At 47.0% G+C, this 27147-nt stretch overlaps 1 protein-coding gene across 3 annotated transcripts in view; it reads right to left on the bottom strand.

The window, feature by feature from the left end:
- PCSK6 (proprotein convertase subtilisin/kexin type 6) overlaps positions 1-27147 on the bottom strand; it is a 183120-nt gene that overhangs the window by 36946 nt on the left and 119027 nt on the right. For all 3 annotated transcript variants that reach the window (XM_045795376.2, XM_045795374.2, XM_087856718.1), the window contains exons 12-13: positions 25021-25209; positions 21027-21163 (exon numbers count right to left, since the gene is read on the bottom strand). In XM_045795376.2, coding sequence (XP_045651332.1) covers positions 21027-21163; positions 25021-25209 — 326 coding nt within the window. The remainder of the gene's footprint in view (positions 1-21026; positions 21164-25020; positions 25210-27147) is intronic.

The raw sequence follows: 27147 nt of genomic DNA on the forward strand, positions 1-27147 counted from the left end.
GGTTGAAATAAAGACATTTTGAAATAAATCTAACCTGAGCCAACTCATAGCCGGCAGGCCAACATGATAAGAAATGATAAAGGAAATTCTTCAGGCAGAAGCAAAATGATACCAGATTAAAAACTGAATATACAGGAAAGAATGAAGAGCACCAGAGATGGAAATACATGGATAAACAAAAAAGAGTAGCTTTTTTCCTTCTCTTACTTTCTTAAAAGACAAAGACTGCTTAAAGCAAAAATATCACTGTGAAATGCAGTTGGTAATATATACAGAAGTAAAATATACGACACAATCATAGCACAAAGTCGGGAGTGGGGGGATAGAAAGACACCATCTTTAAGCTCTTAGATTTGTAAAGTGTGAAGCCATGTGGTATTAATTCTAAGTAAACTGTAATGTATTAAGGATACGTATTGTAATCCTTACAGTAACCACACAAATATGGCTAAAAGGTCAATAAAGGAAATAAAATATAATATTCAAAATTATTTAATGCCCCCCAAAAAAGGGCAGGAAAAGAGAAACCCCCCCTTTTTTTTAAGGGGGGAGCAGAGGGAAGGACAGACAGCATTTTAAGCTGACTCCTCGCTCAGCACAGAGTCCGACATGGGGCTCGATATCACGACCCTGAGATCACAACCTGAGCTGAAACCAAGGGTCAGAGGCTCAACTGACTGAGCCACCCAGGTGCCCCAAAGAGAAACCTTTATAATACTGTTGGATTTTGCTTAACATTGAACTTGGAATTTTTGTAGTTATGTTCTTGAGTGAGACTGGCTGAAAATTCTCCATAATGTGCTGTTGGGATTTGGCACAAGGATACACAGGCTTCATTCAACTACTGGGGACTGTTTCCCTTTTTTCTACCGTGTGAAAGAGTTTATGGAATATTGATGTTATTTCTTCCATTTAAATGTGTAGTGGAATTTGCCAGTTCATCTATCCAGCCTTGAGTTTCCTTTTAAATTATAGAAACAATTTCTGAGGATAATTTTAATCTTTATTTTTTTCTTGTGTCAGTTTTACCAAGTTGTTTTTTTTTTTCCCCTTGGAATTTGCCTGTTTCACTTAAAATTTCTTTTTCTTTTTTCCTTTCTTTTTTGGTCACAAAGTTGTTTATAATACCTTCTTACAGTAACTTTAATGTATACGGGATTTAGAATAATGTTCCTCATTTTCATTCCTAAAATGATATATTCTCAGGTTTTTCCCTTGATTGGTCTTCCTAGAGGTTTATCAATTTTATTTGTTTCTTCAAAGAACCAGTTTATGGTTTTCTTGATTCTCTCTTCCATATCTTTGCTTTCTATTTTATTAATTTCTGCTCTTAAAAACCTTTCCTTCTTTCTGCTTTCTTTGCATTGATGTTGTTGGTCTTTCTCTACCATTTTAAGTTGGATGCTTAGCACATTACTTTCCAGGCTTTCCTCCTTCCTAATCCATGCAGTTAGGGCCAGAAATTCATGAGGGAGCGGAAGGCTAGCTGAGGACAAAGCACAAGCTGACATTTGCAACCTCCCCCCACCCCCCACTCCTGGGTGGGACATGTGTGACATTCTTCCAGGAAGCTCCCAACTATCTTAACGTTAATGCCTTGCTAGAGGGAAAAACAACCTGAACAAGGGCTCCAGATATCCTGGGAGTCTTCCTTAACATATGAAAATCCTTTTGAGGCCTCCCTTTTTCTTACCTCCCCCAACTCCCAAGTATATAATCAGCCACCCCTCAACAGGCCTGGTGCAGACTCCTTCCGCCCAGGGGTCCTGTGTCCATCCCTTAATAAAACCACCATTTGGCACCAAAGACCTCTCAAGAATTCTTTCTTGGTCATTGGCTCTGGACCCCACCCCACCAAACCTCACCTATATGACAAAACCACATCAAATTTCACTCCCTCCATGACTTTACTGGTACTCCACTTGTTTGCATATGTATTACTCTTATCATCATGCAGTTTGACATATTTCCTAATTTAAATTAGAGTCTTTTTCCTTAGACACATGAGTTATTTAGAAGCATTTTTTGATTTCCAAGTGTATGGGCTTTTCCTAGTTACCCTTCTATTTTGATTTTTGACTTAAGTGTAATGTCAGAGGACAGCATTTATATGTCACCAATCCTTAGAAATATGCTGAAGCTTGCCAGGTCGCCCACTATGTGGCCAATTTTCATCAATATTCTATTCATGCTTGAAAAGAAATGGTATTCTTCGGTTGGTGGGTACGGTGCTCCAACAGGCGCGTTAGACCTAACTTGTCAGTTGCGATGCTCAAATCCTGTATTACTGAAGGTTGCTGTTTTCCTCATCAAATACATTTGAAACGTATTAAATGTGTGTGAGTTTGGTTTTTTCTCTTTGTAGTTTTAACAGCTTTTTGCTTTCTCTTTTGAGGCCATGTTAGAATTGAACCAAATCTTCTATCAAGGTGTCATGCTCTTTAGTTCTAATGATGCCAATTGTCCTGACATTTCTGCTTGTCTGGTCTTAATAGAACTACACCAGCTTTCTTTTAGTTGGTATTTGTTTGGTTATGTCTTTTCCCATCTGCTTCAGGTTTTAACTTTTCTGGGTTTTTTTTTTTTTTTTTTTTTTTTTTTTTTTTTTAGATTCCATTCTTTAGACTTCTGTGGGTCAGTCCCAGCAGGAAGCAGACAGCATAATTAAACTGGGATAATCCAAGGAGGCTTTAATAAAGAGGCTATTTACAAAGGTGTGAGCGGAGCAAAACAAAGTGGAGTTCTTCGGGGCTAGTAACAGAGGGTGCGCTAAGCCCTTAGGTGTATTATATTCTACTGGCAAGGGGAGGGCTGGGCTGTGACTCTGAGGGATGCTGGCTGCTGGGGGCAGCTGGAGGGAAACAAAACAAAACCTCATAAACAAATATCTCCTTCCTTCCTCCATTCTCCTGTGGAGTTTCCCCTTGGCTGAACTCAAGGGTAAGCCACAGGCAAAGAGTCTGTGATTAAACTGGCCTCCTACGACAGGGTGGAGTAGACAAGAATTGAGAATGGGGCTGGTGCGCATGGGAAACACACCCGACACAACAGCAAATACATTTTTTAAAAATCTGAGATGGCAATTTTTGTCTTCTAAAACGAAGCCAATGGACTATTTACCTTGATTGAAACTATTGAAAGCTGAACTTGTTTTGTGTGTTCTGCCGTTGGTTTCTTTTCTTTTTCTTTTATTCTTTTATTCTTTTTTTTTTTTTTTAACTTTCTGTGCCTCTGAGGTCCCAGGTTTATGCAGGTGCTATAAAACTCTCCGGGTGAGCTCCCCAGATCCAGCAAATAGCCTAAGGCACAAGCCACCACCATATTCCATTGACCTCTCTGACTGTCAACATTTCAGTCAGAATTTAAAATTCTTTTCTGTGGGCAGGCAAGACACTTGGTCTTCCTACGGCTGGAGGTAGGATTCTAGAACATCTTTTAATATTTCAATTCTGTCTTTGATTTGGGGTGATTTGTTAGCAGGTTAGAAAAAAATATTTACCTTATACTAAAAAAAAATTTCAAACATTATGGAGAAAATCAAATCCTAAACAAACTGGGAATGGAAAAAAAAGAATTATCAAAACTCTGGAGGAAAAATTGAAGAGTATCTGTAAAAAATTAAAGGTCAAATAGCATACCAGAAAAAATATTTATAGGAACTATGACACATCCTGGATTATCACATCTATATTTTTACCTGGAGTACTTCTCAGCTTAGTAATGACAGCACTGAGACCTCTTGGGAGACAAACAGAAATGGCAATTTTCCAAAGAAAAAACACACTTTGTACACAAACACACTTTGTTTGGAAAAGGTGTTCATCCTCATTAGTAATTATCACAATGCAAATTAAGGAAAGATATCCTTGATTTTCTTTAGAGCTGGCCTAGTGAGATTGTAAATTGGTTCGATTATTTTGAAAAGCAAATCAGTGATATGCATCAAAAAGTAGATATGCTTCCATCTCTTATTTGTCCTAGTGATTTCCTTCTGGTGAACGATCCCCAGGAAATAATTTTAAATTTAGGAGAAAGCCTTCCGCACTAAGCTGTCTATTTATAATAGCAAAAAAATGGAAAACAGCCTACATGCCCAACAATAGATGTATGGCTTAAATAAATTATGGCATTTCTACTTGGTGAAGTTTTATAAAAAAATATAAAATGCTTACGAAGGATACATAATGATATTAAAAAGTGCTTGATATGCGAGTAATAAAAAGAAATACAAAGTTATGAAGGCAGCACAGTTAGAACTCTGTAAAATGTCAGGGGGAAAAAAAAAGACCAAAAAGAAATATATACATATTTTTGAACATGACATGTTTCTGAAAAAAAAAAAAAAGAGTCAGGTCAAATGTTCAAAAATTAAGTGCATTTAGACATTTGACGGTGGATCTGGTTGCCAGAAGGTTGACCAGGGTAGGCAGCATGAACCTCGAGCTCCGTCTTTGTATCTAAGTGCGGATGCCATCTGGAGGGACCTGAGCAAGGGGTTTCAGGAGAGCTCTTTCTCTTCTTCGCATCATTTCATTTTTCATTTTCAACCACATTTAGAAGTTTATCTGTAACAGTGTCAGGAGACACAGAACCGACTGGAGAATGCCATGATTCATCACCACGCACGGCGGCGGGTTTGGACCCTCACCAGCTGAGTGGGAATAGACAGTTCTTTTTTTCTTGAACTAGGAGACCTGGGGAATGGTGCCACTCTTTGTGGTCCCTTGGACAAGTAAAAGGGAGGTAAAAAGACCAACTGAAACGCTGAGTCTCATCAAAGCAAGAGGGGTTAGAAGCGAGACTTTTGGATAGCCGAGCGTATGCTGAATGTTTGGAAACCTTACTGAGCAATTCGGTTCTGTTTCAAGAGAAGCAGGAGTGATACTCTCTAATTGCACTTTCCAGAATCGAGAGAGTTCAGTGACAAACTTGAAAGCCGGCACAGGAGGCTTCAAGATTTCAATCTGACTTCCTTTCTAGCCGCCAGTACAAGATAGATTGAGCCATTGATCACAGATTGCAAAATTTCAACTCATCCCGCAAACGGAGATGAGCTCGAAACAGATGTCAATTAAAGAGAAGTCAGTAAAATAACAATAAAATGAGAACAGCTCTGCTCTTACGAAAAAAGAAATGCATGAAAGAGCTAACTGAAAGGAAATCAGAAAACCATGGAGCTTTTTATGATTAAAAAAAAAAAGGAAAAAAACAGTCACACAAGAGAGACTAATTTCTTCCACTTTTACTGATTATTAAATGTTTTACTGAGTGTGCACAGCCAAAAACAGAGTTGATTAAAATTATATGAGCTCTTGATTTAGACAAGGTTCATGGATGCACGCACATTCAGGCACTCAACGAATCCTCCTGGACTGTGCTCCCAGGGCTGAGGACCGGGGGCGGGGCCAGACAAAAGCCCTAGAACTGCACCTCCAAGGGCAAACTCTTGTCTGTCTGCCAGCAGCAAAATCACACTGGGCCAGTCCTAAATATGATGCTTTTGACCCTCTCTCCCTCTCTGATATTTCCCACAGATCATTGAAACTCATGTTCGGTCTGCCACCTGAATATGGGCTCCAGCCCGGGTTCCCTAGAAAATGGGAGTCTGAGGCCAAGCCTACGTGCTGAGGCTTTGTTGGGAGGTAGGACCCCAGGGCAACAAGAGCAAGGGGGAAAGGGAGAAGGCAGGGAAGGGGGTGGGGATAAAATACCCAACTAGCTCGGGCTTCACAACCAAACAGCAGGGCGCTTGGCCAGGGGATGTCTTCCAAAGAGGCTTTGTGGAGTGTGGGGGAAGGGCAGGAGCTTATCTTCTGTCTCTCATTGGGAACCCTCCTGTGCATTTTCAGTGTGTCCCCTGCCCCCCTCCAGGCAGCCGGATGCTGGGGAGCCCGGATGGCATGTCTCCTCTGGAAGTGGAAAGAAACGCCACAGCATCCCCAAGTCCTGCTGGGAAGGAGCTGACTCCCTAGGGAGTTGTTCCTACCTGTATGGGGACAACTGTGCCCTAGGTCAGCCTTCACCTGGGGGCACTGAGGAGATAAACTGGGGGCCAGACCTCTTCACTACACAAGAGGCGAGGCCCAAGGGCAGAGGGGTTGAGCCATTCTAGAGAGGCTCATAACAGGTCCAGTGGGACATTGATGGCATAAAATGCAATCATTACACGTGCTTGGAGGTAGAAGACATGAGCCATATTTGAGAAGAAACTTTCCCCTGCTGTCTTCCCATTCAAGTGAGCCTAGCACCTTTGTAAGACACTAGATAATAGTAAAAGGCCGGCTTGCAGAATTGGGCACATGAGACACGCATATAGGTTCCAAGATGGCCTACCACCGAGAAATATGTGCTGATGCTTTTAATATTTCAGGCACTATGGCCGAACATAGATCACAACCTTTATTTTTTTAAATAAAGATTTTATTTATTTATTTGTCAGAGGGACAGAGAGAGCACAAGCAGGGGGAGCGGCAGGCAGAGGGAGAAGTAGGCTTCTTCTCCCCGAGCAAGGAGCCCAATGCGGGACTCGATCCCAGGACCCTGGGATCATGACTTGAGCTGAATGCAGAGGCTTAACTGACTGAGTCACCCAAGCATCCCTGATTAAAATCTTAAAAAAAATCCTCCAGAAGTTTTTTTTTTCATATAAAATCTTCCTACATTTGAATCTCATCCAGGCCCAGGAAGTAAAAATTCTGTAGTATTCATAAGTATTATTATTCCCATCACACATGTACAGTAATGGAGACCAAGCCAGCAAGTGGCTTACTGGAACTCAGACCACACCTGCCAGACATCCTGCTCTGAGCTCACCCCAAACAGGACCCAGAGCCTGAATCTTGTGCCACGACTCCAGTTTACACGGCAGCCTGGTCTTCCTCCCGCCACCCACCAGGTCACGGTCAAGTCAAATGGACTGTGGTTGGGGCTTGATCTTCATAGCTTGTCTGTGCCCCGATACCTTACTCTGCAGGTTTTGGCAAAAGCACTAAAATTCTTCCTGAACTTCTTTGATCTCGCCCGGGCTTCAACTTTCACGTTTGTGCTAAGGAGAGAAGCAAAGATGGGATTCCACGGAAGCGAGCAGGTGGAGTTGGGTATACTGGGCTGAGCTCCAAAAGAAAGCCAAGATGCGTGAGAACTTCTTAAGCAGCTCTGGCTCTGGGGAATGCACCCGCCACAAAGACCACTGAAAAGCCAGTCTGTTTGTGGGGTAAGATCCCCTCGCAGCAGTGTCAAAAGCAAGCGGTTGGTTAGCAAGTTTTGGTTTCTTTTATTGGGGAAAAAAAAACATTGCTTAAGAAGAAGAATGAATAGAAATGCACCTGCTGAGTTCAAGACTTGAGTTTTCCAGTCAGTCCCTTGATTACATGGTGATCCAGCTTGCACTCAGAACAGCAATCCTGGATGCTACTGTTTCCAAATTCCTGGGTTCTCCAGAAAAGCAGAGCCAGTTCAACCTTCCTCAAAGGCACTGAGACTGGTCTCTGCCAGTTACCTCTGGGCTGGACTTCGCCAGAGGTCAAATGGACCAGTTCCAAAAGGCTATGATTAGAACCCCAGCTTGTAGCAAGCGAGTGCGGGTGGGGGGTGTTTGGAACCTGAGTTTCCATGACAACCCACTACATGCCAGGCTGGGCTAGAAAAGTTCACTCCCATCAGGTGCTCACAACACGCCTCTGAGAGAATTACTATTACTCACAAGGTCCCCAGCCAGTAGCTGGTAGAGCCAGTATTGGGCCTGATGCCTTACTGCTCCAACATTCATGTTCTTTTCACCAAATCACACTGTGACCCCAAGTGCAGAATACCACGGACATTCTGGGTATTTGCCTCACAATCTCTGGCACTTCTGATTGTTGGCTTGCTAGCAGAGTATTTACCTTCCCGTGTTTTAATTAATATTTTCTTCGATTGCTACAAAGACTGAATACCTTTTGTTCACTGGTTATTTAACATTTTTTCTTTATGAACTGTCTTTTAGGCTCTTCGCTGATTTCTGTACTGGGGTGCTTTGTGTATTTCTTAGTGATTTGTAACCACTCTTCATATATAAAGGCTGTGTTAGTATATAAAGCTTTGTTTGCTATCATCTAATTGTGGGGGTTGAGATGCTAGAGAAAAAGAAAGTGTCTGCCCGTGTATTGCAATTTTTTTTATACCAAAGATTGTTTTTTTTTCACTCCCTGTCTTGGAAAAATGACTTTTTAGCATTTTGAGAATTCAAATGACAACTGTTTACTGATTAGCAACATTTAGTTGCTAGAAAAATAGTTTGATTTGTTAAATAAGCAGTTAAACCAATGGCAATTAGACCTTTACCCTTCTGAGTCGGTCTTGAGAAGAAATAAACCAATGAAATGAGAGCCCCTGATTGTGATGTCTAGTCCTGAGGGAGGCTCCAAGGCTCCACTCAGAGATGGGCTGGTTCTGCTGGAATAACGAGGAGATGGGGGCTGGGGGACAGAGCACATTATAAAGTCTGAGCCTTGGTCATACATTGAATGCATCTCCCTTAAAGGACACCCATCCCGAAAGATAGTCCTTTATCTCTATGATTCCCAATAAGATAGTCCTTTATCTCTATGACTCTAGTGGTATGCTAGGGCCACTTCGCACTGATGTATCGATTGTCAACATTTTCAGGAACTTTGTGAACTGATTGATAAATACAGCCGTTATTAAAAATTAAGTGATATAAACTTATACTTAATAAATCATATTGAAAACAAAGGTAATAAATACTCAAAAATCATCACTTCCTAATCATTTTACTGAATTTTGTCATTATCCATGCTTTGGGAGTTATTTACATCTATTCTATCTATACAGTAGAAATACTATCGACTTGTGGTTACTGTTTCCGACATTGCACTGGTGGCTTGAAATAGCCACGGGGCGAGCACTGACATGCAGAAATCGATAAACACTACAAAACCGGGCTCGATTTACTGTTGATTTTCTAGACTTCAGAGAGTGATGGAGGAGGAAATAGTTGTAATGCAGATTAAACTTAAAAGTGCATTATATCTGTAGTCAGCCATTACACTGGCGACAGCATCAGAACATTGAGGCAACATTCTTCCAGTGTTTGAAAACTATCATCCAGTTCAACAATGAGGTTGCCCACATCGCTGGCAAAGAAGTTCCAACTTACATTTATGCCAAAGGACAGCTGTTCATCAACTGCAACCACAGATTGGCTATAGATACAAGTTTGGCAAAAATCAATGAAAGCCTTCTCTCAGAATCAATGGGCTATACGTAATTCAACAGCGCGAACAGTGCATTTTATTATTATTTGCTAGCTGTGTGCTATACATACTTTGTATCAGTAAAATTTGTAATATTGCACATATATATATACACACATTCATATATATATATATATATATATATATATATATATATATATATATATATGTATATATACACACACTTGCCCCCTGGAGTGCTCCTTGTTACCATGCACATAGGACAATGGGGGTCCACGGGTGGGTAAATGGGGACAGGATGACAGGCCTCAAACAACACCCACATAAACAGGCCTCTTAATTACAAGGTAACAGAGTTCTCCATTCAGCTGCAATTTGTAAAGAGGCTAGAGCATAAAGCAACAAACTTTGGTCACGGACCCCCCACCTGATTTTGTACAGTCCTGGTGAAACACAGCATATGCATTCACTTACATATTTTCTAGGGCGCTTTTCATATTATAATGGCAGAGCTGAGCACTTGTCACAGAGACCAGAAAGCCTAATATATTTACTATCTGGCCCTTTACAGAAAATGCTAGCCGCCATCAGGCTTGAGTGAAGTGAAGGAGACCATCTGTGGGTTACTCGAGTTCATCCAAAATATTTCATAAATATTTTTCTAATTTTAATTTTATGGTATTTTTTGCCAAGCAGAAGTTTCTGATTTTATGTGTATAAATCTACCCAAATCATGCTCTCCTCTCCAATGGCTAGCCAGTTGTCAAGAGCTTTTATTCAGTACCCCATTCTTTCACCACCAATTGGAAATGCTATACTTAGTGTTTCTCTATGGGTCTACTTGTGGACGCTTTTTCTGTTCCCCCTGACTTATCTCTCTATACCAGCACCACGGTCATACTGTTTTAATTATTTCAGTTTAAAAATACAGTTGAGCTGTGAACAAATGGATTTGGACTGCATGGGTCCACTTATACATGGATTTTTTTCGGTAAATACAGCACTGTGAAAGTAGTTTCTCTTCCTTATGATACTCTTTTTTTTTTTTTTTAAAGATTTTTAAAATTTATTTATTCAACAGATAGAGAGAGAGTGAGCCCGCACAAGCAGGGGGAGCAGCAGAGGGAGATGCAGGACTCCATCCCAGGACCCTGGGATCATGACCTGAGCCAAAGGCAGATGCTTAACCAACTGAGCCACCCAGGAACCCCTCCTTATGATATTCTTAATGACATTTTCTTTCCTCAAGCTTTCTTTACTGGAAGAATATAGTATACAATACATATACAAAATACGTGTTAACTGCTTATGTTATCAGTAGGGCTTACAGTCAACAGTAGGTTATTCGTGTTAAATTTTGGGGAGTCAGAAGTTTTTTTTTTTTAAGATTTATTTATTTATCCGAGAGAGAGAGAAAGAGAGAGCAGGGGAGGGGCAGAGGGAGAGGATCTTAAGCAGACTCCCCACTGACCGTGGAGCCCGATGTGGGGCTTAATCCCACAACCCTGAGAGCATGAGCTGAGCCAAAACCAAGAGTCAGATGCTTAACCGACTGAGCCACGCAAGCGCCCTGTGAGTCAGAAGGTATATGTGGATTTTTGACTCTGCCATGCGTTGGCACCCCTAACCCCTGTGCTGTACAAGGGTCGCCTGTATGTTTGAATACCTGCATTTAATTTTTTTCGATGTTCTGTTGTGATTCTCTGTGTTCATTCTTCCAGATGAGCTTTAAGTTCATTCAGTTAGGTTCCTCCCACCCCTTTAATTTCATGGTGATATTGACTGAGATTGTCTTTAAATGGTAGACTTGTGGGGCACCTGGGTGGCTCACTCGGTTAAGCAGCTGCCTTTGGCTCAGGTCATGATCTCAGGGTCCTGGGATTGAGCCCTGCGTTGGGCTCTCTGCTCAATGGGGAGTTAGCTCTTCCCTCTCCCTCTAGGCTCTCTCTCTCTCTCTCTCTCTCTCACTCTCTTGCTCTTGTTCTATCTCAAGTAAATCAATAAAATCTTTAAAACAAAAATCAACAGTAGACTTGTAAAAAGTGGCTATCTCAATGATATTGAAGCCGGAGACACAGTACAGAGGAAAACCCTTTAAAAATCAATAACCATCTATTCTAAATGCCTATTGTGTTTCAAGTGCTCTGGTGGGTCAAAAGAATAAAATAAAATAAATAAAGGGCTGTGCCCACACCCATGCTCGCTTGACTCTCAGTCCAAGTGAAGCAGCCTCTCAGGAGAAACACTTTCTAGAAGTCATGCACACAGCACACAGCAGACCCCCCAAGTACAAGGCACCTGTTAGACTTCAATATTTGATTTGATCTCTATCTTATAATTAGGACGCTTAAAATAAAAAAACCAACCAAAAATATCCTAACGCCCAGATATAGGAAAACCACTGGCCACAGGGCTAAAAAGAGAAACATCAACTGAAGGCTGCCTGTGGTCACCGAGCGAGGCTCTGCCCTTGCGGCTGCGTGACCTCAGTCAAGGTCTTTTGCGTAGATTGGAACTAGCTTCCTCTCCCACAAAATGAGGATCGAAACACTCACAATACGATTGCCGTGAGGAAGCATGTTAATAATATCACACCAAGCACTTGACACAGACTTCTAAATTTAACCCTTCCAAGGCCCTATGCAGAAGAGGCACCGAGGTTCAGAGAATGGCAATGATCTGTCAGGTCACGGCTGGCAAGTGGCAGAATACGGATCTGGTGGGCAGGCTGGCTCTGGAGCTGAACCTCTATGGCATGTCGGTTCTTTAAAAATAAGAAAATACGGGGCTCCTGGGTGGCTCAGTCGTTAAGCGTCTGCCTTGGGCTCAGGGCATGATCCCAGCGTTCTGGGATCGAGCCCCACATCGGGCTCCTCCGCTGGGAGCCTGCTTTTTCCTCTCCCACTCCCCCTCCTTGTGTTCCCTCTCTCACTGGCTGTCTCTATCTCTGTCAAATAAATAAATAAAATCTTAAAAAAAAATAAAATAAAAATAAGCAAATACACACACACACACTCATATATATATGTACCCACCTACACCCACACCCCACACACATAATACATACACATTCATGCATATACACACACCTGCATATATATATATATATATATATATACACACACACACGATACCCACTCCAATCCCTGTGCTCATACACACAGTTTGACGCCCTGCCTTATTCCTAGATAGATTCCAGGGTAAAGAAAGTCCGAATAACCTAATCCAAAGAAACTAGCTCTCCCATGGCAGATGGAACCTTTTTGCTCCTTATACACTTATGGGGAATTAAGGTATATTTGCTCCCAGGCAACATTATCGTTGTTATTTTATTTAATTGTGCAACCTAAATCTCTAAGAAAGTCTTCCATGTTTGACCTCTTGGGAAGAAATGCTCTCCCAAGGTGTATCTTTATTTTCCCCAATTTCACATGGAAATTTTCAAATAAAGACAAAATAGAGACAACAATACAGCGACTTCCCATGTCCCCATCACAGTGTCAACAATCACCAATGTCCTGCACATTTTCTTCTGTCTATCCCTGCTCACTCCCTCCACCCCATGTCCCCTGAAGTATTTATTTTTTATTTTTAAATTTTTTTTAGGTAAGGTCTACCCCAAACATGGGGCTTGACCCCGAGATCCAGGCTTGACCCCGAGATCCACGCTCTACTGACTAAGCTAGCGAGGCGCCCCTCTCCTGAAGTATCTTAAAGCAAATACTAGGGGTGCCTGGCTGGCTCAGTCAGTTAAGCATTGCCTTCAGCTCAGGTTGTGATCCTGGGGTGCTGGGATGGGGTCCCACATCAGGCTCCCTGCTTAGCAGGGAGTCTGCTTCTCCCTCTTTGTCTGCCTCTGCCCCCTGCTCCTTCTCTCTCTCTCTCTCTCGCTCACTCTCTCTCTCAAATAAATAAATAAAATCTTTAAAAAAATTAAAGTAAATCCTAGATCTCATTAATACTTCACTGGTAAATAGGATCATATGTACCACTAGCGATAAGAACCTTTTTTTTTCATAAACCTTAATTCCGTATCATCATCTAGGGCTGTTTAAGTTGCTCTGATTCTCTCTCTTTTTTTTAAGGATTTTATTTATTTATTTGACAGAGAGAGAGAGAGAGACAGCCAGCGAGAGAGGGAACACAAGCAGGGAGAGTGGGAGAGGAAGAAGCAGGCTCCAAGCAGAGCAGGGAGCCCAACATGGGGCTCGATCCCAGGACCCTGGGATCAGGCCCTGAGCCGACGGCAGACACTTAATGACTGAGCCACCCAGGCGCCCCTAAGTTGCTCTGATTCTATACTGACTTTTAGCAGTGAGATCACATGACAGCAGTACTTGATGGAGAGTGCAGAAACACTGGCTATCATCCCATTCCCCTCTTTGCTACATTTTACTGCTCCCCTAGATCAGTGGGAATCTGGAAATGCTGGTGAAACCAAGGAAAACCTGGCCTGTGTGGGTTGCTGTTTTTTTGGAATCAGAGGCAAGACTAGGGGGTAAAAAAAAAGAAGAGAAATTTCAATCAGGGAGAAAAAGTGAATTCTCTGCATTCAAGAGAAATGACATAGAAGTTTTAAAAATGCCATCATCTCAGTCTATTTATGACTCTGTGAATACCAACTCTGTGAAACTAAAGCCCATCGGAGCCATGGGACAAGATACACGGTGTCGATTACAGAAAGAGGACTGGAAAGCTTGCCTGATGATATTTTTCATTTCAAGTCCATGTCTCCCAACTCCCCTCACCAGGGAAGAGGGTGGGAGGTGCCCAAGCTCTTCAGGTGGTTGTGAAAGAGCGAGGGCCCGGGACAGGGACAAACTACAGCCCTGGTGAAGCTCTCCATGCAGGGCACGGAGCTGAGTCCTCAGGGCGGAGTGGGGTGCAGGGGCAAAGAATGAAGAAGCACGCTTCAACCTGTGCCTGCCCCGCGGATCTGGCATGGCGCCCGTGTGCAGTCTAAGGGCGTGCCGAGTGAATGAGAGAAGCCCTGAGCAAAGACAGCCCTGGTGCCGCTCAAGGCCAAGGTCACTTCCAGCTGAGCAGGGGAGGACCCACAGTGCCATGTGCATCAGGGTGCTCGCAGGAGCCCCAGGTCACAAGGAGGTGCTGGGGGCTTCCCTGCACCCCAGGGGACCATGCAGGATGCCTACCTGGGCAGGGGCTGGCCTGAGTGGTACTTTGCCTTGTGCCCCAGGTGTGACCACCAATGTGGGCTCTGAGGCGAGGAGGGCAGGATGGGAGGGGGGCCGATCCTAAGTTACTTGGTCTGGGTCGTCATCTTCTACACCTTAGCCAGGTGTGTTCATCCTCATCTTACAGGAGAAAAGGCATAGCACCAAGGCTGGGTGTCATTACGGACTGAATGCTTGGATGCCCCCCAATTCATATATATTTTTTAAAGATTTTATTTATTTATTTGAGAGAGAGAGAGAGAGATAGAGAGCAGGAGCGAGGGGAGGGGCATTGGGAGAGGGAGCCTGACACGGGGCTTGGGATCATGACCTGAGCTGAAGGCAGATGCTTAACTGACTGAGCCATCCACCCACACCCCCCACCCCAATTCACATGTTGAAACCTGCCCCCAGTGTGATGGCAGTAGGAGGTGGTCCCTTAGGGAGGTGATTAGATCAGGAGGGTGGAGCCCTCGTGAATGGGGTTAGCGTCTTACTAAAAGTGACTCCAGAAAGTTAGCTTGCTGAGCTCCCACCATGTAAGGAGACAAGGAAAAGGCGACCACCTGCAACAGGTCAGAGAGCCCTCCCCAGAACCCGCCGGCGCTGGCAGCCTGATCTGGGACTCCCCCGCCTCCAGAACTGAGAGATGACTTTATGCTGTGGACAAGCTACCTAGTCTCCAGCACTGTGGTACAGCAGCTTGAACAGACTAAGACATCAGAGATGTGGGAAAAGTGGAGGCAGGAGGATCTGACCGTTCCCAGGCCTGTTCCAAACCAGATGCAGGGGACTGAGGCAGACACGTTTCCCAGAGGACTGAAACTTCCTGCTTCAGAAAGACCCAGACTTAACATTTTGAGCATTCCAGACGGAAACCTTCTAAAATGCAGCCATACTTCTCCAGAAGATGTTCTGCAAGGTGGAACCTAGGCTCTGGGCCCACTGCCACCAGCTCCCTGGCCCAGGCCTTGCGGGCTCTGGATGGCACCTGGGGTGGTCTGCGGGGTGCTTGGCTTGCATGCCCACCCTGGGCGCCGGGCTCCCTGCCGAGCCCACTCCCCAACCCTCACCGTAGGGCCCACGCCTCTTCCCCAGTCAGGGGCAAGGTCCCAGTGTGCCCGGATCCAGCACTCAGTAGAGTTCAATACAGGTGTGCGGAACACAAGAATGAATGAAAAGCCACCTGTAAGCACAACACAGCTGTGAATCAGGACGCGTGCTCCTTTCCACTCCTTGCTTGTCTCCCGGAGGAGAGTGATCCTGGGAGCAGACACACCCTTCCCTTGGCCCAGGAACTGAAGAGGAACAGGAATGACTAATCTGTGACTCAGTCTTCAAAAAATAGTTTTCAAACGAATGACATAAATCAGGTTCAATCTGACAGGAGGTGAGGATTGCTTGAGCTGGCATATTGAGAAGACATGGTTACTTAATAAACCCTGGTCTTAACGGAGACATTACAGTACTATTTCAGAGCACGCCATTGGAGCTGCGCTGGTTGGTCTGCTTGCTTAAGCAATTAAGTGAGATGCAGAGATTTGAAGGATATTGAAGTGAATCACAAAGGTACCAGCACCTCATCCCCAAAACAGGGTCTCGGAAGCAGTGTAGAGAAACGAGAACTGCACTGCTCTTTCTGGCCAGCCTGTCTTGGTATTTGCTGCATTATTCTTGGCACCAAGACTGGTGGTGACCTGGTGCTGAGAGGCCACCCTGACCCGACAACTAGGGAGGGAAAGACATGTGCTTTGGGATTGATCATGTCCTGAGCACCGACCACACTGAAAGGCAGCTCCCAGGCCTGTCTTTCTCCTGGGCCCTGGAACACTGGAATCAGTGGGAAACTTTGGTCAACTGGCATCGCCTTCTGTGGCTGAGGTCCCTAACAGACACCACCAGACTGACCCGAACGTGTCAGGGTTGGAGGTAGCCCTGCTTTGAAAGGCAGACTGGGTGAAAGCTCATTCTCACTCCCCCCCCCCCGCCCCCGCCAGAGAGATGCTGCTGGAACTAAGAGCAAATCCGCCTTTTGCAGAGGGAGGACACGCTAATGCCTGGGTGTGCTGAGCATGCAGCCCAGAGAGAGGCACCCATCCTGCTTGCACACAGAAAGAAGGGCTTGAAATACAGCAGCAGTGGCGGGCCCGCTTGCCTACACTTGTTTCTGCAAAGGCCAGCTGGGGAGCGGCACCTCCCTCCAGGGTAACTCTTGTGCAAATGAACTGCCGTAGGAACAGCTGCAGGAATGTGCAGACTCTCTGGACAGCGTGTCCCAGTCCCCCAAATTCCAATACGCCACCAAAGGTCAGAGCTAGAAGAGCTTTCCTGGTCCTGTCTCACCCAGCCGAAGACCCAGGTTCTAATCAGGACCAAGGATGGACACCGGCCTGTTTCGGGATTTCACACAGGGGGTGGGGGGAGCCTTGGGGGTAACCCCTGCATTGCTAAGCAGGCGTCTGCTGTAGCACACAGAGCAGCTGATCATGTGGTGATCACAGAACGTTCCGACTGGACTCATTCATTCACCAAATGGCCACTGCACACCTGTAATGACCCACAGAGCAAAGGCACTGGGAACCTGGCAGGATCCAGAAGACAAGTTTCGGGAGATCAGTGTGGAAAATGAGGGCAGGAGCCAGGGAGCTGAGGCGGTGGGAAGGGCTGTGGGGAGGTGCGTGGCATGTGATTTTGTGCTGGGTACCACGGCAACCCCCAAGCTCGGTACCTGCACTTGGGAGAATCATCATGGCGTAAATAGATTTCCTCCCAGTGCCCACCCCTGGAGGACCCCAGGGAGAGCTTGTCCACACTGTGGCTTTCGCTACCAGCTACTTGCTGACAACACTTGAACGTGTATTTCCAGCCCCGACCTCCTGGGAGAGCTTGTCCACACTGTGGCTTTCGCTACCAGCTACTTGCTGACAACACTTGAACGTGTATTTCCAGCCCCGACCTCCACCTTGACAACCAGGTACACATCTCCACCTGGATTTGTCACAGGTAGCCCCACCCCCAACTGAGTTCCTGATCTTCTCTCCAGCACCCCCACCCCTGCAATGTTGCATATCCAGGAAACTGTTAAGTCCATTCTTGCACTGCACAGAACAAAACTTCTGGAGTCATCGATGCCCCCTCTCTTCTCTGGTAGCCCTCTGATCTGTCGGCCACTGCTTTTGCAATCTGACTGCTTCGAATATCTCTACTGCTACCACCCTGGTCTGAGTCACCTTCTCTCCTATTGTGATGACCTCTTAACTGGCCTCCCTGCCTCTGAGCCTCTCCCCCTCTCCAACCACACTTAGGGTAGTCTAACCAAGCTGTCAGAGTGAGCCTATTAACACAGAAGTTCAGATCATCTCTCTACTCTGCTTAAAATCCCCCAGTGGCTTCCCATCAATCCTTGTGATGGCCTAAAAAGCCCGGCGCCCTCTGGTCTTGCAGGATCTGGTGTACCACTTGACACACCCCAACAGCACCTGCATGTTGATACACCCGCCCATGGAAAGTGCTAGTCTGGAGGGTCTAGGATCTCCTGGGCACCTGTGATCTCGCCACCCACCCCACCCCTGCAGGAGGAGGACAGCTCCAGCAGGTCAGGAAGAGGAGTGGGATGTGGACAGGCTAGAGATGGGGAAGGGGTCACCTCAGGTCAGCAAGACCCCCTCCAGGATGTGGACGAGCCACTTGGGCCACTGCCTCAGAGAGGGGCACTTCCTCTCATAGGTCTCAGAAAGCATCTTGCTCCGCTCTGTTTCCCAGCCAGCCGAGGACACCGAGGCCCAGGGAGTGACCCTGACTTGCAAAGTTCTTAGAAGTGTAAATAACCATCTACGAGAATCACAGCAGTGTGCACGCTCTTCCCTGCTACAGACACGGGCCTCGGACAGACAAGTTGGGCCGTGTGAACACACAGCTCAAGGGAAGCATGTGCCTGCGTGGGTGCGGCTGCCAGCCTCTGTCGTGCCGGCCCCCCGGGGCAAGCGGCGGTGCTGACGGGCGCTGGAAGTCTGCCTGTGCCCGCGGAGCAGGGAACGCTTGAGGATGCAAGTGGCAGGAGACGTCGGGCCTTAACTTTTAACAGCAGGCCAGGCACTCCGGGGCTTTTAAAAAGAATTCAGGAGTTTCTGACTTTTAAAATACATGAATTTCCAGTGATTTAAAATTTTGCATTTTTGTATTTTTAGACTTTGTTACAGTAATGTCTTTTCAAAATAGCCATTTATTATCCTAAAGGCAGAAAGAAAGTGATTGAGGGGGAGCAGGGGAACCTTTTAGATGACTTGATCATTTAAAGTCAATTTTCTACATAAGGCAAGTCAATGCTCTTTTCTTCTCCCTGGTTGAAAAAAAAAATCCCCCGAAACTGTGCTTCATGAAAAATTCAGAAAAGGAACAGGGCAGAAGGTTCTAGCATGATCAAGAAGTAGGCCCCTGGGAACAACAGAAAAGTGAAAGCAAACCTCAGGGAAACGTCTCCACAGAGAAGCAAGACTGGAGCCTAGTCCTTGCCTTTCACCATGAGTCTGAATCTGACAGAGAGAGAGAGATGAAGACGTCAGAGACCGCTGTCGGTGACCACAGCAGAAGACGTAATGATTATCCTCGTTTTCTCTCCCGGTGTATCCACATCACCTCCATCAGTGCCTGGCCCAAAGTAGGAATTTAATAAAGACTGCTTCAAGAAATGGTTATGAGCCAAAAAGAGAGTGACGAAAGACTGCCTTTCCAGAGAAAAAAACAATCTGAGGGCAAAATTAAGAAACCCCTTCCATTTACAATAGCATCAGAAAGAACAAAATACTGAGGGACAAATGTCACCAGGGAAGCACGAGACGTGTGGACTGAAAACCACAAAACAACGCTGAAAGAAAGGGAAGAAGACCGAAATAAAGGAAAAGACATTCATATCCATGGATTGGAACACTCAATATTGTTAAGATGGCAATATTCCCCAAATTGAACTAGACTCAGTGAAATTTCTATCAAAATTCCAACTACTTCCCCTCCAACCCCAGAAAGCGACAAGATGATCCTATAATTTGTATGGAATTGCAACGGACCCAGAATCACCAAAACAAAGCTGGAGATAGTTCCCAATGGTGAAACTTGCTACAAAAGCTACGGTAATCAAAACAGCGTGGTACTGCCCCAGGGACAGGTGAACAGACCAGCAGACTAGACCCAAGAGTCCAGAAATAAACTCATAAACCTATAGCCAATTAATTTTCAACAAGGGTGCCAAAATCACCCAATGGAGGATGGAACACTTTTTTTTTTTTTTAAAGCAAATGGTGTTGGGGAAACTAAATAGTCATACGCAAAATAATGAGTCTACATCTTTACCTTGCAGTATATGGAAAATTAATTCAAAATGGATCAAAGTCCTGAGTGTAAGAGTTAAAACCATAGAACTCCTAGAAGAATATGGATTTCAATCTTGACCTTCAATCAGGTGATAGTTTCTTAAATACAACACTAAAAGCACAAGCTATAAAAGAAAAAATAAACTGAATTTCATCAAAATTGAAAACTTTGGGGGTGCATCAAAGGGCACAATCAATATAGGGAAAGAACAACCCACAGAATGGAAGAGAACATTTGCAAATCGGGTAACTGGTCAGGATCTAGTAACCAGAATAGTTAAAGAACTCTTACAACCCAATAATAAAAGACAAACAACCTAGTTTTTAAAATAGGCAAAAGATCTGAATAGACATTTCTCCAAAGAAGATGTAAAAATGTCCAATAGGCCCATGAAAAGATGCATCAGCATTATTAGTCATTAGGGAAATTAGTGCAAATCAAAACCACAATGAGATATGCTTCACGCCCACAAGGATGGCTAGAAGGAGAAGAAAATGAAAATAATAAAACAAGTGTTGATGACGACGGAGAGAAACTAAACCCTTCCCATCATGCTGGTAGGAATGTAAAATGGTACAGCCACTGTGGAGAACAGTCTGTAGGTCCTTCAATCAGTCAAACATAGCATCACCTTACGACCCAGCCATTCCATTCCCAGGTGCACAACCAAGGGAACTGGACACGTACGCCCACATAAAAACCTACGTGAGGATGTTCAAAGCAGCAAGAGTCACAATAGCCATTAAGTAGAAACAACCCAACTGTCCATCAGCTCAGGAGAGGATAAACCCAGTGTTATATATACGATCATATCCATACACTTCAATCGTATTTAGTCATGAAAGGGAATGAAGCACGGATACCTACTACAACATGGAGGAGGCTAGAAACCGTCATGCTAACCGGAAGAACCAGTTACGAAAGGCGACGTATCGTATGATTCCATTTACGTGAAATGTGCGCAAGAGGCAAATCCATAGGGACAGAAAGTCGATTAGCGGTTGCTGGGGCTGGGAGAGTGCGCAGGGTCTGATTCGTGGGTGTGGAGAGCATCCCTTTGGAGTGTTGACAAAGTCCTGGATTAGGTAAGTGGGGAATGTTCTGAAGGCCATTTACTTACACACTTTAAAAAGGATTTGCATGGGGAATTGTGCCTCCATTAAAAAAAAAAAAAAAAGAATTACCAGAGACACTACATTTAAATAAAAGTCTGGAGTGAACAAAAGGGTGAGATACGAAGTGCTGTGTGAAATTCCCGAGAGCCACTGACCTTGCTTCTCTGGATTGCGGACCTGGGACGGCATGTCTTGGATTTCCAAGGTCCATTCCCCTTCGGCCTTCTCTCCCCAGCAGTGCACGGTCATGAACTCCCAGTTCGTAAACCCTTCACTGGAATGATCCAGCAATCTGCAATTGGAGACTCAGGGTGAGAACACAAAAGGGTCGGGAAAGGAGTGGTGGGTCGGGGACCAGGTCCGAGGAGGGCTGTCTCCCACCTCGAGATTATTCCTTGGGTGACGGTACAATCCCGCTGAACAGTACCTCAAAGGCAGCAGCTTTGAGAATAGAAGAAAAAGAGGCCTGGCCCTCAGCTGAGGCGAATGTGAGGTAAAAGCAGGTGACTGCTTTCAAACCCTTGCATGAGGACCCAGCCCGGACCAGCAACTTCACCTCCATTCTTCCATTGGGTCCCCCAAATATTCTGAGAGGCAGGCAGACTGGCAGGACTCACAGGTGCCCAACAGGGACTCAGCCAGCAATGGTCTCCCTCCTGCCATCCTCATTTATAGACAGAGAGGTCCCAAGTGTCGTGAGCAGTGGCAGGTCCGACAGCCAGTAACTGGCCGAGCTGGGACTCACTTGAGGGCATTCTGACCCCTGTTCTTGTTCTTTCCAGCACCAGGTAGTACTTAAGAGGTTACCAAGGAAGGCCCTCAAACCTCCCCACCCCAAATATTCCTTCAGAAGCTGTGTGGTCCCTTCCTACCCCAGCAGTGATCGTCCAGAGCCCATACCCCATTGTCCGGGTGCACAAAAGCAGACGGAGGCCAGGCCACATGCCCCAGGGGCATCACAAAGGAAGCCTTTCTAAAATGCTGGCTTGTGGACCGAATGAAACCTTCCCATCTGTCTTCGAGCCAGTTCTTGTGTGCTCTTCTCCAGGAGATACAAAGAAGGAAACATGTGCAGCTCTCCAGGGCTTAACGGAGCTTCAACAGGGGCAGCTGGGGGAGACGACATAACGAACGGGCCTGGCTGTCTTCCAGCACGTGCAGCAGGCACCCCTGGGTGCAGCGTGGGGAGGTGCAGGAGCTCCCTCCCCTCAGCGAGCCGCCCCCTCGGGGGTTCTGATGAGCCTCCATACCCCAAGGTCTTTCCAGACTGGGACTTCAGCCCAGATCCTCTTTCTCTTGTTTGACGCGAGCAGGAAACAGGAAGCAACTCACGGGCGCCCTCTTCCTTCCAACACCCGGGGAGCAATCTCCAGTTCTCTCTTCTTCCCTCCCTGTCTAACTGTGCATCTCTCTTTTGGGACAGGGTCTTATCCCAAGGGCTCTTTATTGCTCGTCGGAAGTTCAGATGCACGTTCTGTGTGATGTAAGATTGGATTCCTGATTTGGGTGTTCTCTGAACATCCAACAGGTGCCTAAACATGCTTATCTTATCGAGAGAACGTTCCCTGCGTGGGGAAGAGTGAGGGGGACGGGCACAGCCTGTCCTTTCTGCCAAGAAACTGCAAAGGTCAGGGCTGATTTTCACACATGATGCCAAGCCGAACACAATGCATGGGACAGAACGAAGACAAACTGTCTTTTAAGGGCCAAAATACTTAACAAATGTCCGCTTAACTCTCAGTGAAAAAAATCTGGCAACCTGAAAATGTGCCAAATTGAGCAAGATGTGAAGGAAAGGAGAAGGTGATAGATCCCCAGATATAAACTCTTGATAGAATCTCAAAATCTGTGCCTTGGGAAAAAAACAAATTCCCAAGACTCAGAAGATTGCCAAGTGGCTGTAAGGCAGGTTTAAAGTGCTTGAGGGCACAGGAATAGCACACGGGTCGTCAGGAACCCGACGAACTTGGCAGGACCCACTCTCTCTCATATGAGGGGCTCATGGTAGGCCGAAGTAGGATGGAGTTTAGAAGGGAAGGAAAAACAGAGTGCAAGGAAGCCAGGAGGGATGCTGGGGTGCTGGAAGGTTCTTCCAGGTCAGGTAGATGGATGGAAGTGGGACAGGACAGGAAGCCAGCTGCCCGTGCCAGGCATTTTCATCTGCATCATCATAGCCAGTTCCTGTAGCAATCCTGACTGCGACAGGAGTAAAGTGACATTTCCAGAGGTGAGGAGTAAAGACAGGAGAAGTGGCTGGCTCGTGGGTGCCCCGCTGGGAAGGGAAGGAGCAGGGGTAGAAGCAGCTCGAGTCTCTGGGCTCCAAAGCCCATCTCGGTGCTGGTCCTTGCAGGTCATGGCTGCCCCGCGGGCCCACGACCTGCTGCCCCAACCTCGAAGCCTCTCGGCGGCTCTCGGTCAACCCAGGTCACCATCTGATGCCTGTTCCCCGTTCCTGGCTCAACGTCAGGGCTCACCACATCAGATGCCTCCTGGCCTCTAGCCTGGAGCAAACGGGGCTCCAGGGAGGTGACCCCTGCGGGAGCCCAGAGAAGTGGAGCCTGTGCCTGGCTCGCGTGCCTGAAGCTGACCTGCCCATCTGTCCAGCTCCAGCTTGGAGTTTGCACAGGACACGAGAGCCCGCATCAGAGGACCTCCGATCTTTGAAGGAATGCTGGAAATCTGGCCTGTTAGATGAAATTCTTGAAGTGCCAGTAACAGTAATTGCAACTCCGGATGCAAAAGAGCATAAGGCTCTGTCCTGCCAGGTGGCACTCCCAGACCACTCACAGCCATTCTTGTCTCCTCCAGACAGAGGCAGAGGGTGGTCCAGGCCCACCCTCAGGAGGGAGAGACGCCCCCTGTGGCTCTTGTGCTACGAGGGTGGAAACTAACCGGGTAGGGTCTGAGCCTGATGGCCAAGCCCTGGGAACCCATGAAGCCAGGATCTGGTCGCAGGGCTGGTTCCAGGGCACCGATGACAAACTCAGGGCTGGCCCGCTGGCCACTGCCTGCTTGCCCCTCTGCGGGGCAGAGCCACCGGGCCGGGATAGGAGGGCAGGGCATGGCTCCCCACTCCTTCAGACAAAGGCCTGCATCTGCCTGTCCTCGCAGCAGGCCCATCTCTCTGTCTTCTGCCAAGTAGGGGTGGGGTGGAAGGGGGCTAAGATAAAGGGCAACTCCTGCTGGGTCCTGACCGGAAGCATTCACGCGACCCCCATTTCTGCACCCTACAGCCCAACTACGGCTGCCACCCCAGGCAGGTAACCCGAATGAGTCAAGCGGGCCCAGCGTGGGCAAGCAGGGAGTGGGGCCACAGCCCAGGGCACAGGGACGGGCAGAGGCAGGGTACCCCCTGAGGTGGCGGGGGACACAGTTCAATTGCCAGCTGTTTTTCAAGAGAAGCTGGAAATGCTAGCTTGTCCTGAAACCTTTCGCTTCCCTCTGCCTCTTAACCCCAGTCTGTCTCCCCCTCCCCCAAGCTCCCACAAATCCCTTCATGTCAGCTACCTGCTGGCATGAATGTACCCAAGCACTTCTCCTTGAGTCTGACCTTGTGGAAGAAAAGGCTCCATGGCTTTCCGTGAACTGTATGTGTAGCTCCAGAATTCAGAGCCTGTTTCTCGGGCCTTGGCTAAGCAGGGAGCCTCGCAGGCGCATGCGTGAGACTCCTGCCGAGAGCAGCCTCCGGGCCCCCACGCAAGCCATGGCTCCCGCAGTGCCTCCTGCCCACACAAGTTCAACAGCGCTACGTACAACTGGACGGCCGTGCGGAAGCTTCGGGGGGCGAGGCAGTCCTCCTCCGATACGTGTTCCCATGTCAGATGCCGAATGAATACGATAAAAACGATCATCTGTGCCCTTGTAAGAGCAAGTAAGTCGGAGCCGGCACTCCGTAAACCTCTCCGTTAAACAAAGCAACCACAAACCCTTGTCAGTCCTGCCTGGAAACGAATGTTTTCCAGGATGGTTTTGAAGGCCACGTTTCAGGTTGGCGGCCTGTACGTGTGAACAGACGTCTCCAAGAGGAAGCTGCTGGAAGAACCAACCCGCCTGGGTGCCCTACGGGTTGGCTGTGACCTCAGGCTGGATGGGCCCTCCTGATAAGCCCCAGCCCCCCACCCCAGCCCTGCTAGGCCAGCCCGGCCTTACCTCTTTGCCAGGAGTTGAGACTTGGTTCCCGAGGGAGAAATGAGGTGGATCTGGAGGTCTCCCCGGCGCGGGTGGGAAATAGAGATGCGAGCCACCACGTGCTCCAGGTAGCCCACGCGCTGGTCTGAGTGGTCGGCACAGGCAGTGGTCAGGGTGGTGGTCCGAAGCGTCTGCACCACGGGGATGCTCCTGGGAAAGGAGGAAGGGGCTCAGGACTCGACTCCAGAAGCTCCTAGTCTTGCAGGTCGGCAGTGCATCCAGGCCTTCCCAGGGACCCCCAGGGACATCTCCAGCCCCTCTCGGATGCCCTACTCTTGCATGCTCCCATTGGAGCTATCTTGCCAGACCAGAAGATGTTTGCTGTTCTGAAACTTGCTTAGAGATTTAAAGAACGGCTTCTCATACAAACTCAGCTAACATACCCAGTGATTAGCCCCCTCAGTGCCCAGGAGCCGGCTGCTCTCTAAATAGCCTTTGATCAGTTCATGGCCTCAACTGCTGGGGGTGAGCAAGGCTTTAAAACCCTACTACGTTGTTTCAACGCCTGGCCTTGATGATATAAGTCACAATGATGAATAATAACAGCAAACATCTCCTGAGCGGACCGCATGCCGGGTACTAGACGTGACACTAGTCTGAGACTTTACAAGGATTAATCCATTAAGTCCAGAAAGAGGTCAAGGATCAAGTGCAAGGTCACAGAGCTACTGAGAAGCAGAGCTGGAATATGAGGTTCAAGTTCACTGCCTCCACTGTGCCACACTGTCCCGCCAGGATGCTGGATGTGGATCCTTATTTGTGTTCAAGACACTGAGGAAGAGGAGATCGACAAGGTTCCCCGGGGCCAGAGCGGGCTCTTGTGCTAAATGCACCGGTCAAGGCTGTAGTGACTGGACCAGAGTCACGGAGGATGGACAGGAGCTGGTCCACTCCCTACTGCCATGCATGCAGACCGGGGTCCCCTCCCTCTCCTGTCCTCTGACAATTTTCTTAACAAAGTCAAGGCAGTTTTACCACATGGGATGGAATCCGAAATCTGAGGATAAGCATCAAGTCCCAATCATTCCCGAGTTAGTTCCGCCAGAATCTTCTAACCCTCCCGAGAGGAGGTAGATACAAAAGCCGCACCTGCATCCTGGCTGGGCACTCCCGTCTCTCCTGGGCCACCGCAGCTCGCCCACACCACTTGTAAACTGAGGAACGATCTCCTGCCGCCCAGCAGCCCATTAATAATTCCCCACTGCTCAGCCAGCGCTCGGTTTATTACGGGGAGCGCTTTGCTCATTATGCCCCGACTTTCCGCTCAGGAGGGGAGGCTCGAAGCGTAGGCTCAGCATCTCTCAGGAATTACATTGCTTGGCTCTACCGGGCCTGAGTCATAAAAAAACAATCAAAACAGCTATAAACAGTGATGTAATTCCCTCAGAGACTCTGTAAATATTTGAAAACATGATTTGCATGCATCATAAATTGATTTAGAGATGCTGACTTCTTTCACTGCCTTCTCCCAAACTTTGCTGTCTGTGTTTACAGGTTAGCAGGCCCCCCACTCTGGCAGATGCAGACTCTTTCCTGGGCCCAAGAAGAAGATCAAGTTAAAGCAGAAACAAAGCCATCACAGAGTTTTAAAAACCTGCCCCATTCCTCCTCACACCTTTGGCCAGTGGGGAGGCACAATCACTCTGACCTAGAAATGGACCTGAAATCCCATCGAGGAATCCTTAATCCTAAGAATAAGGCACAGGATTTCAGAGACCAGCAACAGGGTACGAGAAACTGCAACCCCACCCAGCCCTCACCTGCCCACCTCCCTGTGGCTTGGCTAATCTGTTGACGTCATGAGAAAAAGAAAACATCTCAAGGAGTATTAAATACTCCGTGAGATTATTAAAAGCTTTCTTGCATTTGACACTCTTATGTTTGCTAAGGGACTCTCGCTGCGAGGCCACCCGAGGTCAGAAAGCTGGGTTGGTCTACTGTATAGCTGCTAGGGGGGTGGCTGGCTGGGGGTGGGCAGCCCACAGCTCCTTCAGGGGTTAAAGCCTAGCCTGCTTAGATTTTCAAAGCTAAGACATAACCCTCAGCTGGGGGGCTAGCAGTCCCTTCCTCCAGGGAACAAGGCTAATT

The sequence above is a fragment of the Ursus americanus genome, chromosome 28, assembly GCF_024610735.1.
Source record: "Ursus americanus isolate L20-20 chromosome 28, mUrsAme1.1.p, whole genome shotgun sequence".
Lineage (NCBI taxonomy): Eukaryota > Metazoa > Chordata > Mammalia > Carnivora > Ursidae > Ursus > Ursus americanus.